Source organism: Hippopotamus amphibius, chromosome 12 (genome assembly GCF_030028045.1).
Source record: "Hippopotamus amphibius kiboko isolate mHipAmp2 chromosome 12, mHipAmp2.hap2, whole genome shotgun sequence".
In the NCBI taxonomy this organism is placed as follows: Eukaryota; Metazoa; Chordata; class Mammalia; order Artiodactyla; family Hippopotamidae; genus Hippopotamus; species Hippopotamus amphibius.
Genome location: NC_080197.1, coordinates 87,960,371 through 87,972,987, shown reverse-complemented (window position 1 = coordinate 87,972,987; position 12,617 = coordinate 87,960,371). Strand labels below are relative to the sequence as shown.

The following is a 12,617-nucleotide window of genomic DNA, read 5'->3' as shown; positions in this document are numbered from 1 at the left end:
GGCGGTGCCGCCCGCCGTGGCTGCCTCAGCCCACCAGCTGGGACCGCGAGCCATGCAGCCCGTCGCCCGCCCCCAGGGCTGTTAGAGCCAGACTGCGAACTCTAGCCACAGCCGCCACCGCCGCGTCCCGTCCCACCGCCGCGGGCAGCAGCCAAAGCCGTCCAACTGCAGCACAGAGCGGGCAAGGCCGGGCAGGCCATGGGGCACTGGGCGCTGCTGCCTGGCTGGGTTTCTGCTTCGCTGTTGTTGGCACTGGCCGCTCTGCCTGCAGCCCTGGCCGCCAACAGCAGTGGCCGATGGTGGTAAGTGAGCTGGTGTGGGGTCGCCACTTGTCTCGGGGCACAGAGCCAGGGGCCAGCCCCATCCAGCTCCCACGCTCTGGGATCCGTCTGCAGACAGGCTCCCTCCAGCGCTCTGACTTCCCTTTGAGACACCGAGGGGCGCTCTGGAGCGGAGCTGCTTCAGAGAATCCAGCTCTGCTTAAGTGGGGTGAATGGTCCGCCCGGTGGCCCACTATACTCCAGGCAGGAAGCCCACTCCCAGCTAGCACCGCCCTTCTTCCAAGAGCCCCAAACCGAGCCTTACAGCGGCAGTCACACCACAGGTTTCCCAGCCTCCGGAGAAAAAGGGCAGGCGTGCACTCAGAAAGAAGCCAAGAAGAGGGTGGAACTCCCAAGCATTTCACGCCTTGGGTGGGCATGGACGGCAGGCCAGGATTTGTTCACCAGGCTGCCCGGAAGCAGGCTCTGAGAGCCAAGGTGAATATCTAGTCTCCGGTTCTCCATGCCTCTGCTGTCCAGCTCCGGGTGCACGGCCCCGAGCAGCCCTAAGATTCCTGGGAACACAAAACGCTGCACGCCAAGTCCTTTCAAACTAGTGAGCCCCGGAGCGAGGAATCCTTACCTTATTTTGATCTCCTGCAGCTCTCGCAGGCAAATAGCTCCAGGAAGAGGACAGGGTGGGCATGACCTTTCTGGTTAAGGCGCAGGTCCCTCTTTCAGAGCTTTAGCTTCTATCACGCGTCTCACCAGGGGCATCGTAAACGTAGCCTCCTCCACGAACCTGCTGACCGACTCCAAGAGTCTGCAACTGGTACTCGAGCCCAGTCTGCAGCTGCTGAGCCGCAAACAGCGGCGGCTGATCCGCCAGAACCCGGGGATCCTGCACAGTGTGAGCGGGGGGCTGCAGAGTGCTGTGCGAGAGTGCAAGTGGCAGTTCCGGAACCGCCGCTGGAACTGTCCCACAGCTTCAGGGCCCCACCTCTTCGGCAAGATCGTCAACCGAGGTGGGTACCCAGGAAGGCGACGCTTCCGGGACCAGGGGAACGCGGGGTCACCCCCAGGGCACGGGCGGGCAAGTGTAGGGAAGATGTCCGGGGCGCCTGCAGGGTCACACCCGCCAAGAGCTTCATGCCAGCACTAGTTCTGGGCCAGACTCGTTCTACCAGGGGCTTTCAAGCCGTGCACCTCCCGCATGAAGCTAACGTTTCTGAGCTACTGCCCCAGAGAAAGGGGGTTCCGAGTCGTGGACGCTGGCTGGCCACCTCTGTCCCCCAGCCCCTCTCAAAGGCGCCTGGGAAGCTGTTCTCTGCGGGCGTGTGTCCTTCCTCCAGCCCAGCAAGGCTTGCATCGCTGACGTGGGCCGAGCCGAAAATTTGGGCTGCAGAGAGGTCCTGGCGGCGCAGAATTCTTCCGCTCGCCTCTTTTCGGCTTTTCTCTCTGGGGCTGCCCCACTTCCACGGAGGAGCCAAAAGGCGCCCTGAGTCTCAGTAACGCTTGATTACAAGCGTGGACGTGGTTGCGTGCCCACGCACGTGCTTTCTCCGTGAGACCAGGTTCCTAACACCGCCGGTCGCCGGCCTTTCAGGACTCTAAGGAAGGAATTGGGGCGTGGGACTCAAGGGTCCCAAGCCCTCCACTGAAGGTGCCTGCTGCACCCCGCGTGCCCCTTCGTTGATCCCCGATCCCTTCCCCAACAGGCTGTAGGGAAACAGCATTTATCTTCGCCATCACCTCGGCCGGGGTTACTCATTCGGTGGCGCGCTCCTGCTCGGAGGGTTCCATCGAGTCCTGCACGTGCGACTACCGGCGGCGCGGCCCTGGGGGCCCCGATTGGCACTGGGGGGGCTGCAGCGACAACATCGACTTCGGCCGCCTCTTTGGCCGGGAGTTTGTGGACTCCGGGGAGAAGGGGCGGGACCTGCGCTTCCTCATGAACCTTCACAACAACGAGGCGGGCCGCACGGTGAGCGGGCTTGAGGGCCTCCGCACCCGAAACGGAATGGCAGGGATCTCGGAGTCCCTCGTAGAGGCTAACCTCGAACTTGGGAAGTAATGGTCGGTGGTAAGGACAGGGATTAGGATAAGGAACCAGGCGAGGGCGTCCGGAGGGCGCGGAGGCTTGGAAGGAAGGCAGAGAATGGAAGAGATAGTGGCTGACAACGGAGAGGTTAGAAGTCATGTAACCCATAGACTGTATTGCCTACAGTCCCTCCACTGCACAGGTTCAAATAATAAGGCTGAGAGGCAGAGACAGATTCTCCGGGAGGAGCAGAATTGGGCTTGGTATCCAAATCTCTGCGGGACGTTTCGCGCCTCCCTTCCTCTGGGCTCGGCTGGGCGTGGGCCTTTGCTGAGGTCCCGGCAACGTCCGGGAGGGGGCGGTATCTGGGAAGGTGGCTCAGGCTCCGACGGTGGCCCCGGGACACCCTTTCTTCTCCTTTTCTCGCAGACCGTGTTCTCCGAGATGCGCCAGGAGTGCAAGTGCCATGGGATGTCCGGCTCGTGCACTGTGCGCACGTGCTGGATGCGGCTGCCCACGCTACGCGCAGTGGGCGACGTGCTGCGGGACCGCTTCGACGGCGCCTCACGCGTCCTCTACGGCAATCGCGGCAACAACCGTGCCTCGCGGGCGGAACTGCTGCGCCTCGAGCCCGAGGACCCCGCGCACAAGCCTCCCTCCCCCCACGACCTCGTCTACTTCGAGAAATCGCCCAACTTCTGCACATACAGCGGGCGCCTAGGTACAGCGGGCACGGCGGGGCGCGCCTGCAACAGCTCGTCGCCCGCGCTGGACGGCTGCGAGCTGCTCTGCTGCGGCCGGGGCCATCGCACGCGCACGCAGCGCGTCACCGAGCGCTGCAACTGCACCTTCCACTGGTGCTGCCACGTCAGCTGCCGCAACTGCACGCACACTCGCGTACTGCACGAGTGCCTGTGAGGCGCTGCGCGGACTCGTCCCTAGGAGCGTTCTCCTCAATCCCACCCCCAGACTCATTCGCTGGAACCTAAGACCCGGATCCGCGCCCACCCAGTCCCTCCAGCCACACTCCGCGATTCTTACGTATCCGATCATTTCTCCCACCTCCTGCTACCTGGGGACTCCTGAAACCACTTGCCTGGGGCGGCATGAACCCTCTTGCCATCCTGATGGACCTGCCCCGGACCTACCTCCCTCCATCTCCGCGGGAGACCCCTTGTTGCACTGCCCCCTGCTTGGCCAGGAGGTGAGAGAAGGATTCGTCCCCTCCCCCATCAGGTTCAGCTCCTGAGGTGTAGCGCTGCCTCCTCCACCATGCCAGGGACCTGCCTGCCTCTCTCCCTCTCCTTTATCCTCCTTTTTCTCCAAGTCCCCATATGCCCTTCTCATTCTCCTGCCAAGGGTGCAGACCCTGAACACACACCTGGGCATCAGGGCCTTTCTCATCCCCACCTACAGCTGAAGAGGGAGGTTCCAGGGCGGAAGGGCAGCTGTGGTGATGTGGAAAATGAGGTTGGGGGACCCAGCAGAAATATTCCCATTCTTCCAGCCTCTGACATGGAGCCATTGAACAGCTGCGAGCCATGCCTCCCTCGGCCACCTCCTACCCCCTTCCTGTCCTGCCTCCTCATCAGTGTGTAAATAATTTGCACTGAAACGTGGACACAAAGCCACAAGTTTGGTTGTTGTAAATAAAACTATTTATTGTGCTGGGTCCCAGCCCGGTTTGCAGAGACCACTTCCACCCCAACCCAGTCCCTCTCCATTCTTCTCTCCTTTTGCCCTCCAGCCTTTTCTGACCCCTCTTTTCCTCTCCCCAGTTTCTCAAAGATGCCTTTGCATACCGGGATCAGTATTTCCTTCCACTGTAGCTATTAGTGGCTCCTCGCCCCCACCAATGTAGTATCTTCCTCTGCAGAATAAAATCTCTATTTTTATCAATGACTTGGTGGCTTTTCCTTGAATCCAGAACACAATATTGCTTGCCTCCTTTAAACAAATAGGATACATTTTGGGGGGACTGGTTTCCTGACCCTGGAAGAGGACTCTGAGATTCTGTCCCCGGGGATGACCCTAATGAGGCCACTGGGGATCCAGATCTCCAGAAGAACCCAGTCAGGAGCCAAAAGACACTGCAGGATCCTTCTTCCTATTTGAACACCAACTGGCTGTGTGATATCGGGCACGTCCATAACTTTCTCAGTTTCTTCCCTTGCTGCGTGGGGATTAAACAAACAAACTTGGAGCCTGCCTTTTCTACGTAGAAGAGCTGTTGTGAAAATCACCACAACTGAGTGATAGCTATGACGGTGTTCTGAAAAGAAACCAAAGAAGAAAGAGAAAGAGAGACCCAAACAGAAAGGGTGCTGTGCTCCTGGTGTAAAGATTTTGGTCCCCAAAGCCAATCTGGGGACCAGGGTATCAGCTATCAGCTGTGGTCAGGGTGTTGGGCGATGAGGAAGCCACGCCCCTTCCCAAGATAAGGAAATGCTATATTAGGATGCCGGCTTCCAAACCTTGGGCTAAGTAGGATCCAAGTAACAGGTGATAGGCTCTATTCCTGGACCCAAAAGCTCAGAGATGATAATGGGGAAGAAGAAAGGAGCAGAAGGGTTAGAATCCAAATAGAGGCTAGACTTAAACCAGTGTAACCGAAAGGAAACCCAAGTGTGGTTTGTAACCAAACCATGAAGCTAGCCATTCCTATGAAGAGCCCAAATGAGGATTCTGTTACTAGCAACACCAATGTGATACCTTTGTGTGCATTTCACCAGACTGGAGGAGAGTACTAATCCTGCCCACAGCCCTAAACCTACCTCTAACTCTAATCCACTCCCTCTCCCTAGGTCTAGGTCTAACCTTAGCCTTAACCTAACTTCAGACAAACACTAACAGCTTCCTAAGCTCTAATGCCTGTCCCTAATCCTAACACTTCCCCCCAGGGGAGGACCCAAAGGGCAGGGGGAGCTATGAAGCACCCCACCCCCAAGGGCAACAACTGACACCAGCCTACTAGAGAATGTCCCCCTCCCCCCAGGACTCTTTGGCTGTTGTTGCTGCCTCCCACTTCTCCCTGGCTGTGTGAACTCTGACCCCTGTTGGCCTTTGGGATATGTGTGGGGGGTAGGGAAGTGGAGCCAGGAGCTGCTCAACCCTCAGTGACATCCCTTTTCCTTTCTCTCCATCCACCAAGCTAGCATCAGCTCAGGTTTGATGGGCAGCTGAGGGGGAGGAATAGAAATCTTATCGATCCTAGGTAGAAGGCACCTGACAGGCCTTGGGTTTCCAGTAAAGAATCTTCTGCAAAGAATGTCCAGTCTATAATTCAATGAGTTATTAGATCCCCCAGATCCCAAAGCAGAAGTTAATGGGCTGCCAGAGGCAGGAGAGAGGGCTTGGGCCCCTGCTAGACGATACCCAGATTTGGGAAAAGCAGCAGGGCTGGCAGTTGTCCCCAACAACTCTTGCCTAGTTTCTAACTCTAAGAAGTAAAATCAGTATCTGCTTTCAGATCTGGAAGCTGGGGGCTCTGAGCTGAGCTGACACATAGGAGCTGGAAGAAGAGCAATGGAAGAAGCGAATCCTGTCCTGGTCCTAACTAGACTTTCCAAAAATCCATTGCTTTCTCAGCCTCAGTTCCTCTGTCTATTCAACAGGGATGGCTATTGGTCCTGTCTTCTTCAGGAAGGTGATCAGGTTCAGACAGATCATGTACGTGAAACCTTGGGTCCTTTGAACACTTGCTGATACCTCTTCCTTGCCGGGCATATGCCAAATGCTGGGATTACAGTGACGTATGAGTCACAGAGCCTGCTTGGAGGAGTTTACAGTCTGGCCAGGGAATCAAACACATCAACAGATATTGTCAAGATAATGGGCGCGGTGCAGTGAAGGCTCAGTGACGTGTAAAGCCCTCTGCACGTGTATGAGGCTTAAGGACAGACTCCCATACTCAAGTCCTCAGCATGGAGGCCCTTCACTTCCAGGCACTGGGACTTCAAGGGAGAGGGTAGGGAAGTACAAGAATGGGGCTGGGCCCTCAAGGGGACATGCAATAATAAAAATGAAAAAAGCAAGCAAAATTGCTATAGGATCTGCAAAGCACTGTATAGGAGCTAATTATTTATGGTGATCATCCGTACCATCCTCACACCGGCAGGTAAATCCTGGGGAGGAGAGCAGCTGTGCCTAGAGAGAGGCCTCACAAACGTCTTAGGGCCCAGAGCACGCTCAGGGGGGTCACCATGGGCTAGTACTATCAGGAATGGTCCTGATGTCCACCCAGGCTATCCTCCCACCCACCTCTGATCTTCAGGTGGGATCTGAGACTGGCAGGGACCCCGGACACAGGGTGGGCCTCCGTGAGTGAGGGAGGCACGCGTCCTGAAATACCCGGGGGGAGCGGAAAAGCTGAGAGGACTGAGCCTGCACCGTCCCCGGGGGGGCAGCAAGCCGGCACCACACACACCCTGCCACACGCACCCTGGAAAAACCCTGTCAGTGGGACTGCAAATACCCCAGGGTCCAGCACCCACCCCCCACCTCAGGCTGGCTCAGTCCTCCTCTCCAGGCCAGAGGGAGAAAAATAACAAAATGAGGAGAAAATAAGCTGTTTGGCTGTGGTGTGAGCAGGAATATCCATGCAGAGCTGCCCACCACTCACCCTTACTCACTCTTTCCACACCCAGCCAGGGCGCCCAGCATGAGACAGACCACCCCCCTGCCCCTCCCCCGTCTGGGCTAAAAGCAGACGCTGGTGAGCGAGCAGCAGGTTATAAATATGCCCAGGGAACTGCCGCCAACTCGCTCCCTTGTCATCCCCTGGGAGGGTATAGGGTGGGGTGGCTCCTAGGGAGGAGCCAGGGCTGCCCTGTTCCCTGGGGCCTAGGAGGAAGTGGGGCTTCCAAGAGGCTACTGCATTTTTTCCCCCCCTTTTCAAAGGGAAGGAGCCACTGCCACTTCATTTTTCCTGGACATTTGCTCATCTGCTCAGAGGTGGGCTCCCCATCCTCCCTGGGCCGTGGCTGGAAGCTCAGAATGAAAGGGCCCAAGTCCATTCACTCTGTGTCATGGTGGAGCCCAGTGCCATTTCTCCTCCTCACACCCAATACCAAAGTTCATTCATTCACTCAACAGATATTAACAGAGGGCCTGCTGAATGCCAGGCCCTGTGCATGAGCATGTCCACACATACAAGCATATGCACGTACATGTACATGCACACAGCAGCCCCTACTCCCATACGTTCACACCAGCTCCAGCCCGTCCTACAGACTTCTTGGCTTTAACCTGGCAGCCTCATCAGGAAGGGTAAAGCTTCAGGCTCCTGGTTCTCTCTCAGAATAAGTTGGGCAGGGTGAGGGGGGACATTGAAAACAGGGCCCCTAAACATTCCTGCCTCCACTACTTCCCTGACAAATGAGAGGGTCCTTTCTCTCCTCCCTGCCCAGTCATCCTACCAATGTAGGTGCCACACAAGGAAGAAAGAGCCACTCTGTGGGATGCTGGGGGGCGCCTGCCCAGGCTGCCAGAGCCTCCTGCCTCCCAGTCACTTGCCAAGTAGGTGCCAAGCTGGGCAAGAGGGGGCAGTGCCACCCTGGGAAGCTCCCAGCTCTCCTCCCCCATAGCCAAACCCCTCCCTTCTCTCTCCTCCCTATTAATCCTCGGAAGTGAAGGGGCCGTCCCTGGCAGCCCCTCAGCCCTATTGTGGCCCCTGGCCCTCCTCGGCTGGCGTCTAATTAACTCCTCCTGCCCCCGGTTTTGTGCGCCCCCCATACCCCACCTTGTCGGCCCCGCCCCTCCGCTCGGCGCTCCCCACCACGGACATTCCAGCCCGGCCGGGCTGGTGTGCCAGGGCAACCAGGGCCGGACCGAGGCCTAATCCCCCCGCCGCCTGGCCCGGCTGGGGGAGCCCCACTCACCTCCCCGCTCTCTGGGGGCTGCCCGGCTCTGCTGTGGCGGAGACACACAATCGGGACAAAGGCGCAGCCCCCAGGGGGCTAACTCAGCCTTCACGCCCAGGTTGTGCGGCATTTGGGGAGTTTAATGAATTGTCCATCACGCCTTTCAGGGCCCGCCCGTCAGCCTGGATTAATCTTTGGAGCCCTGGTGGGGTAGGAGACACTAAGCCTGTATTTATTACTCTCCCATTGTCACTAATTGAGGTAATTATCTGTGACTCTGGCCTGGCCAACAATGCGGTATTCACTCCCGGGACCTCGATGGGCCTGGCTCCCACTCTCCGCACCAACCCTCCCTCCTCTCCTCTCCCAAACCCGCCGTGGGCTAAGTGGAGCCCTGGAGCATGATGGGAAAGTGGACCATGTCCCACAATGCTTCACCTCCCAACCAGTATGCAGTTGCAGCTAGGGAGAGGCCCGATCCCTCCAAAGCAGGCCAGAAAAGAAGGCAGCCTGTCTGGGGATGGGTTTGGCTGCCAGAGCCCTCAAGCCACAGAGGGGCATGTCTCTGAGGTCTTTGGTATTCTGGGCTCTCCAACGGCCCCACCTCTGGGTTGGTGGCGCCAGGGTCTCCCAGAGCCCTTCTGTGGATCCACCTTCATGTCCCTGTAGCCTTCAGCACTCTAGAGTATTAGGAGGCCCTATCCCATGCCAGGTGTACTTTAGGGAGGTCCCTAAAGCTGTCAGGGCTGGCGGAGTAGTGTGGGTATGATGGGGGATGTGGGGAGAAAGAATAGGAAAGAGCTAGTGAGGGAGCTCAGGGAAAGAGCAAGGGGAGCCATCCCAGGAGGGAGCATCCAGGGCTCACGCTAACGTGGCCGTGCAATAACCTTAGGGAGAAACTTAGATTTGAAGGGGTAAGCAGTGCCAAAGAGTAGATTTCACATGGAGATGGCTTCCCAGGTCAAAGGGATTGGCCCTGGGGAACAGGTGTGTGTTTATCTGTGTGTGTGAAAGAAAGAGGGAGAGAGAAAGATAGCAAAGGAAGATTTGGACAGGACTAGATGGTGAGCTCCTTGAGGGCAGGGACTGTGTCTTGGTCACTGTTGTTTTTTCAAGAGCCTAACACTGTACCTGGCACATAATAAATCCTGTCAAATGAATGGATAGGTGAGGACTGTACTTTCATTGGGGTTAAGATCTGTCGACTCTTCCGTAGCTGCACGCAGACTCTTCATTCCGCCTCAGGACTTGCTGAAAGAAAGTTCTGACCTTCCTGGGGCGGTTCTTGAATGGGCACTTCACCAGCTGCGGATGTCGAGGACCTTGGCAGGACTCAGTGCTACAATTGGAACAGCGCCACCTTGTGGTGCCTCTTGGGAGCGCTCCTAGAGAGACCCCAGCAAAGGAAGCAAGGGTCGTCCCTCCCTAGTAGGGGGGTGGGGCTGGGGGTTGAGGGGAGGGTGGGAGGATGGTCACACCAGGCAGCAGCAACCCCTCCCCCTATATATTGACACTGAATTGTTGTGCCAGTGTTCCTGTGTCACAGTTTTATCATTTGTTCCTTCGTTCTGCCAGCGTTTGCTGAGAGCCTGCCCCAGGCCAAGCTTGTAGGCAACATGGCGCTAAATCAAAGGCACTAAGCATGCATGCGTAGCTCATGGCCCAGTAGGGAATTCTACAAAAACTCTCTGCCCTCACCTCTCCCTCAATTCCTCTCACTAAAGCTCGAATGTTTTTTTTATCCTTGTTTTCCAGGGACACTTCATGATTTGGCTCCCACACATCATTCTGGGATCCCATCCCTCTGCAACTCTGCCTTCCCCAGTGCCTTTGTTCCCAGTGAAAGCTGTGTGCTTTTCCACCTCTCTACCTTCACCCACACCCTGGAATGAACCTCTTCCCTATCTCTCCCTGCTGAAATCCATCTCAAACCTACCTTCCTCTTGGAGCTCTTCTAATTTCCCTTGGCAAAGCGGCCCTGCCTCCTGAAGCACCTTCTTGGCAGGGCTTTTGTTAACAGCACACACTGGCTGTCCCATGGGTGGCTATCTGTGTATATTATTCATGTTCCTATTGGCTTCTAGCTTACTAAGGACATGGACTCTCTGTTCTGTTCATCTTGGCATCTGTTGCAGCACTGAGCTAGGCACATCATATGCCCTAGTTAAAATAGGTGGATGGATGGATGGATGGATGAAGAGATGGATACATGGATGGAAAGAAGACAGATAGGTTGGTGGATGAATGGATAAATGGATGGGTGGGATGTATAGATGGATGGATGCATGCATGGATCGATGGATGAATGAAACAACTTTTCTCTAAAAAGATTCACAAAAGGCTATGTAGTACCAGGGGCTTCAGGGGAGAGAGCCTACCCCATGTCAGGACATGCAGAGGAGAGACCCATGTCCAGGTTGAGCCTTCTTTCACTAATATGTGCACCCTCAGTGACTGGTCTCCCAGAAGCCTGGGTATATTCTGACTCCCCAGAAGTCACGGTTTGGGAGCTGTTCCTTCCTTCATGCTCCCCTAGACCCTCTAGAATGCCCTCATCAACGTATATTGTACTGCCTGCACTGTGATGACTCTGTGGGTTTCCTCGTGCACATCTCTTCCCCTATCTCACACACAGCCTAGATTTGGGAGCTCCCTGAGGATAGGTAATGTGTCCCAGTCTCTTGTGTGTCCCTAGAGCCTGCATACGTGTTTAGTGAGTGAGTGAATAAATGAATAAGTGAGTGAATGTCGACTCCTCCCCATAGACACATTTTGCCCACTACCTACGTGTTCACTTTCAGCCATCTCTCTGTGTCTTCTCCTCACACACATACACACACTCCAGAGTTACGGCCTGGTTCTTTGTTTCACTTACCCACTTGTGGCCCATCTAGGGACGTCCCAGGGCCTTCCTGAGAGTCTGAAGGGGGAGGGGATTCTTAGCTCCTGTAAAGCCATATTAACTGGGACGCATTCAGAAAAGGGCTTCCCTGAGAAGAACCTGGCTATTGGGAGGGCAGGAACATCCTGTGCTAACCTGAGGGCTGCTGCCCCCCCCCCACACACACACCCTCTAGCATTGCCGTCCCTACTCCTGACCTATGAGGCTGTCCCAAGGTGGGGTGGCGGGGGGGAGGTAGTTGTGGCCTCTGTCTTGAGGCTGGCTGGCTGGCAGACACAGCCAGATTTAGAAGTCATTTTCACAGCAGGGAGCCTCCAGCCTCCCACCCACAGGGCCCTGCAGGGCCAGTCTGAGATATGGTTCACCAAGGGCTGGCCCCCAGACCTGCACTAGCTCCTCCTCTTCTCCTCTCTCTCTCCCTTTCTCCCCAGATCTTTAGCAGCTGGTGCTGATTCCACCTTTAGGCAAAAATGGAGGAAGTCCTGGGGGAGGGGGTACTGCACTGACATCTTATCGCACTAACCACCCAAGTGCTCCCAGTACATCATTCACCCATTCAAGGGGCTGTTTGTCTCCACCCCAGTGATCCCCTCTCCTCTCGGCCTCTACTGCCTGTTTCTCCTCTTCCCCTACCTCTACTTCTCTCTTCCCATTTCCTAGCCTGATATCCCAACACTAATGAAATAGCCCTAGAGAGAAATAATAATCAGAGCTTAACACTTACATGTCACTTACTATGTACCAGGTGTTGATCTAAGTGCTTTACATATTGAGTCATTTAATCCTCCCAACAAGCCTATGAAAAAAAGCACTATTAATAACCTCATTTTATAACTGAGGATACCATGGCACAGAGAGGTTAAGTAATTTGCCAAGGTCACACAGCTAGTATGAGGTAAATGCAAGATTTAAACCCAGGCTGCCAGGTCCCAGAGTCCATGTTCTGAATGCAACACTACCATAGTTCTCTAACAAGGATAGCAGTGTGGGTAAGATCTTAGAAACTGGCCTCCTGTGTGTTCAGCCTTTAAAAGGCCCAGGCAGCAAGCATAGTGGTGTCCACCTCACAGGGCCAGTCCCTACACTTTGCCATGCAGCTCACCTCTCCTTGCCAGCCCCAGAGCCATGGAGCCCCCTGGGCTACAGCAAAATCGAGGCAGATGCTCTCACCACTGCCCTGGTCTTCCTCAGTCTTCCTCCTAGCTTGAAGTCCATCCTCTTCTCAGGCCCGGAGGTCGAAGGCACGCACCCCTCAGCGGGACCAGGCTCACCCCAGCCTGGCCCCAGTTCTCACTCCTGTCTTTATCTTCCACAACTCCTCTGAATGTATCCTTAACTCCATTCGAACCAGATCATTTGACGATTTCCTAAACATACTCTGTTTACCTATATCCATGCTTCTATTTTTCCTGTTCCCTCTACTTGGAACCCTTTCCCCCCAATTCTATCTCAGATGCCACCTCTCCGTGGAGACTTTCCTGATCTCATAAAATCCATACAATCTGCCTTGTTTGATTCCTTATAGTATTTAACACCCACTGCTCAATCGATCA

General features: G+C 55.7%; 1 protein-coding gene across 1 annotated transcript; it reads left to right on the top strand.

Annotated features, from left to right (window-relative positions):
• Positions 1-168: 168 nt before the first annotated feature.
• WNT1 (Wnt family member 1) lies at positions 169-3,255 on the top strand. Its single transcript, XM_057704011.1, has 4 exons — positions 169-302; positions 1,032-1,285; positions 1,979-2,244; positions 2,731-3,255. Exons 1-4 carry the CDS (start codon positions 199-201, stop codon positions 3,217-3,219), a joined length of 1,113 nt encoding a protein of 370 aa, XP_057559994.1. The 5' UTR covers positions 169-198; the 3' UTR covers positions 3,220-3,255.
• The last annotated feature ends 9,362 nt before the right edge of the window (positions 3,256-12,617 follow it).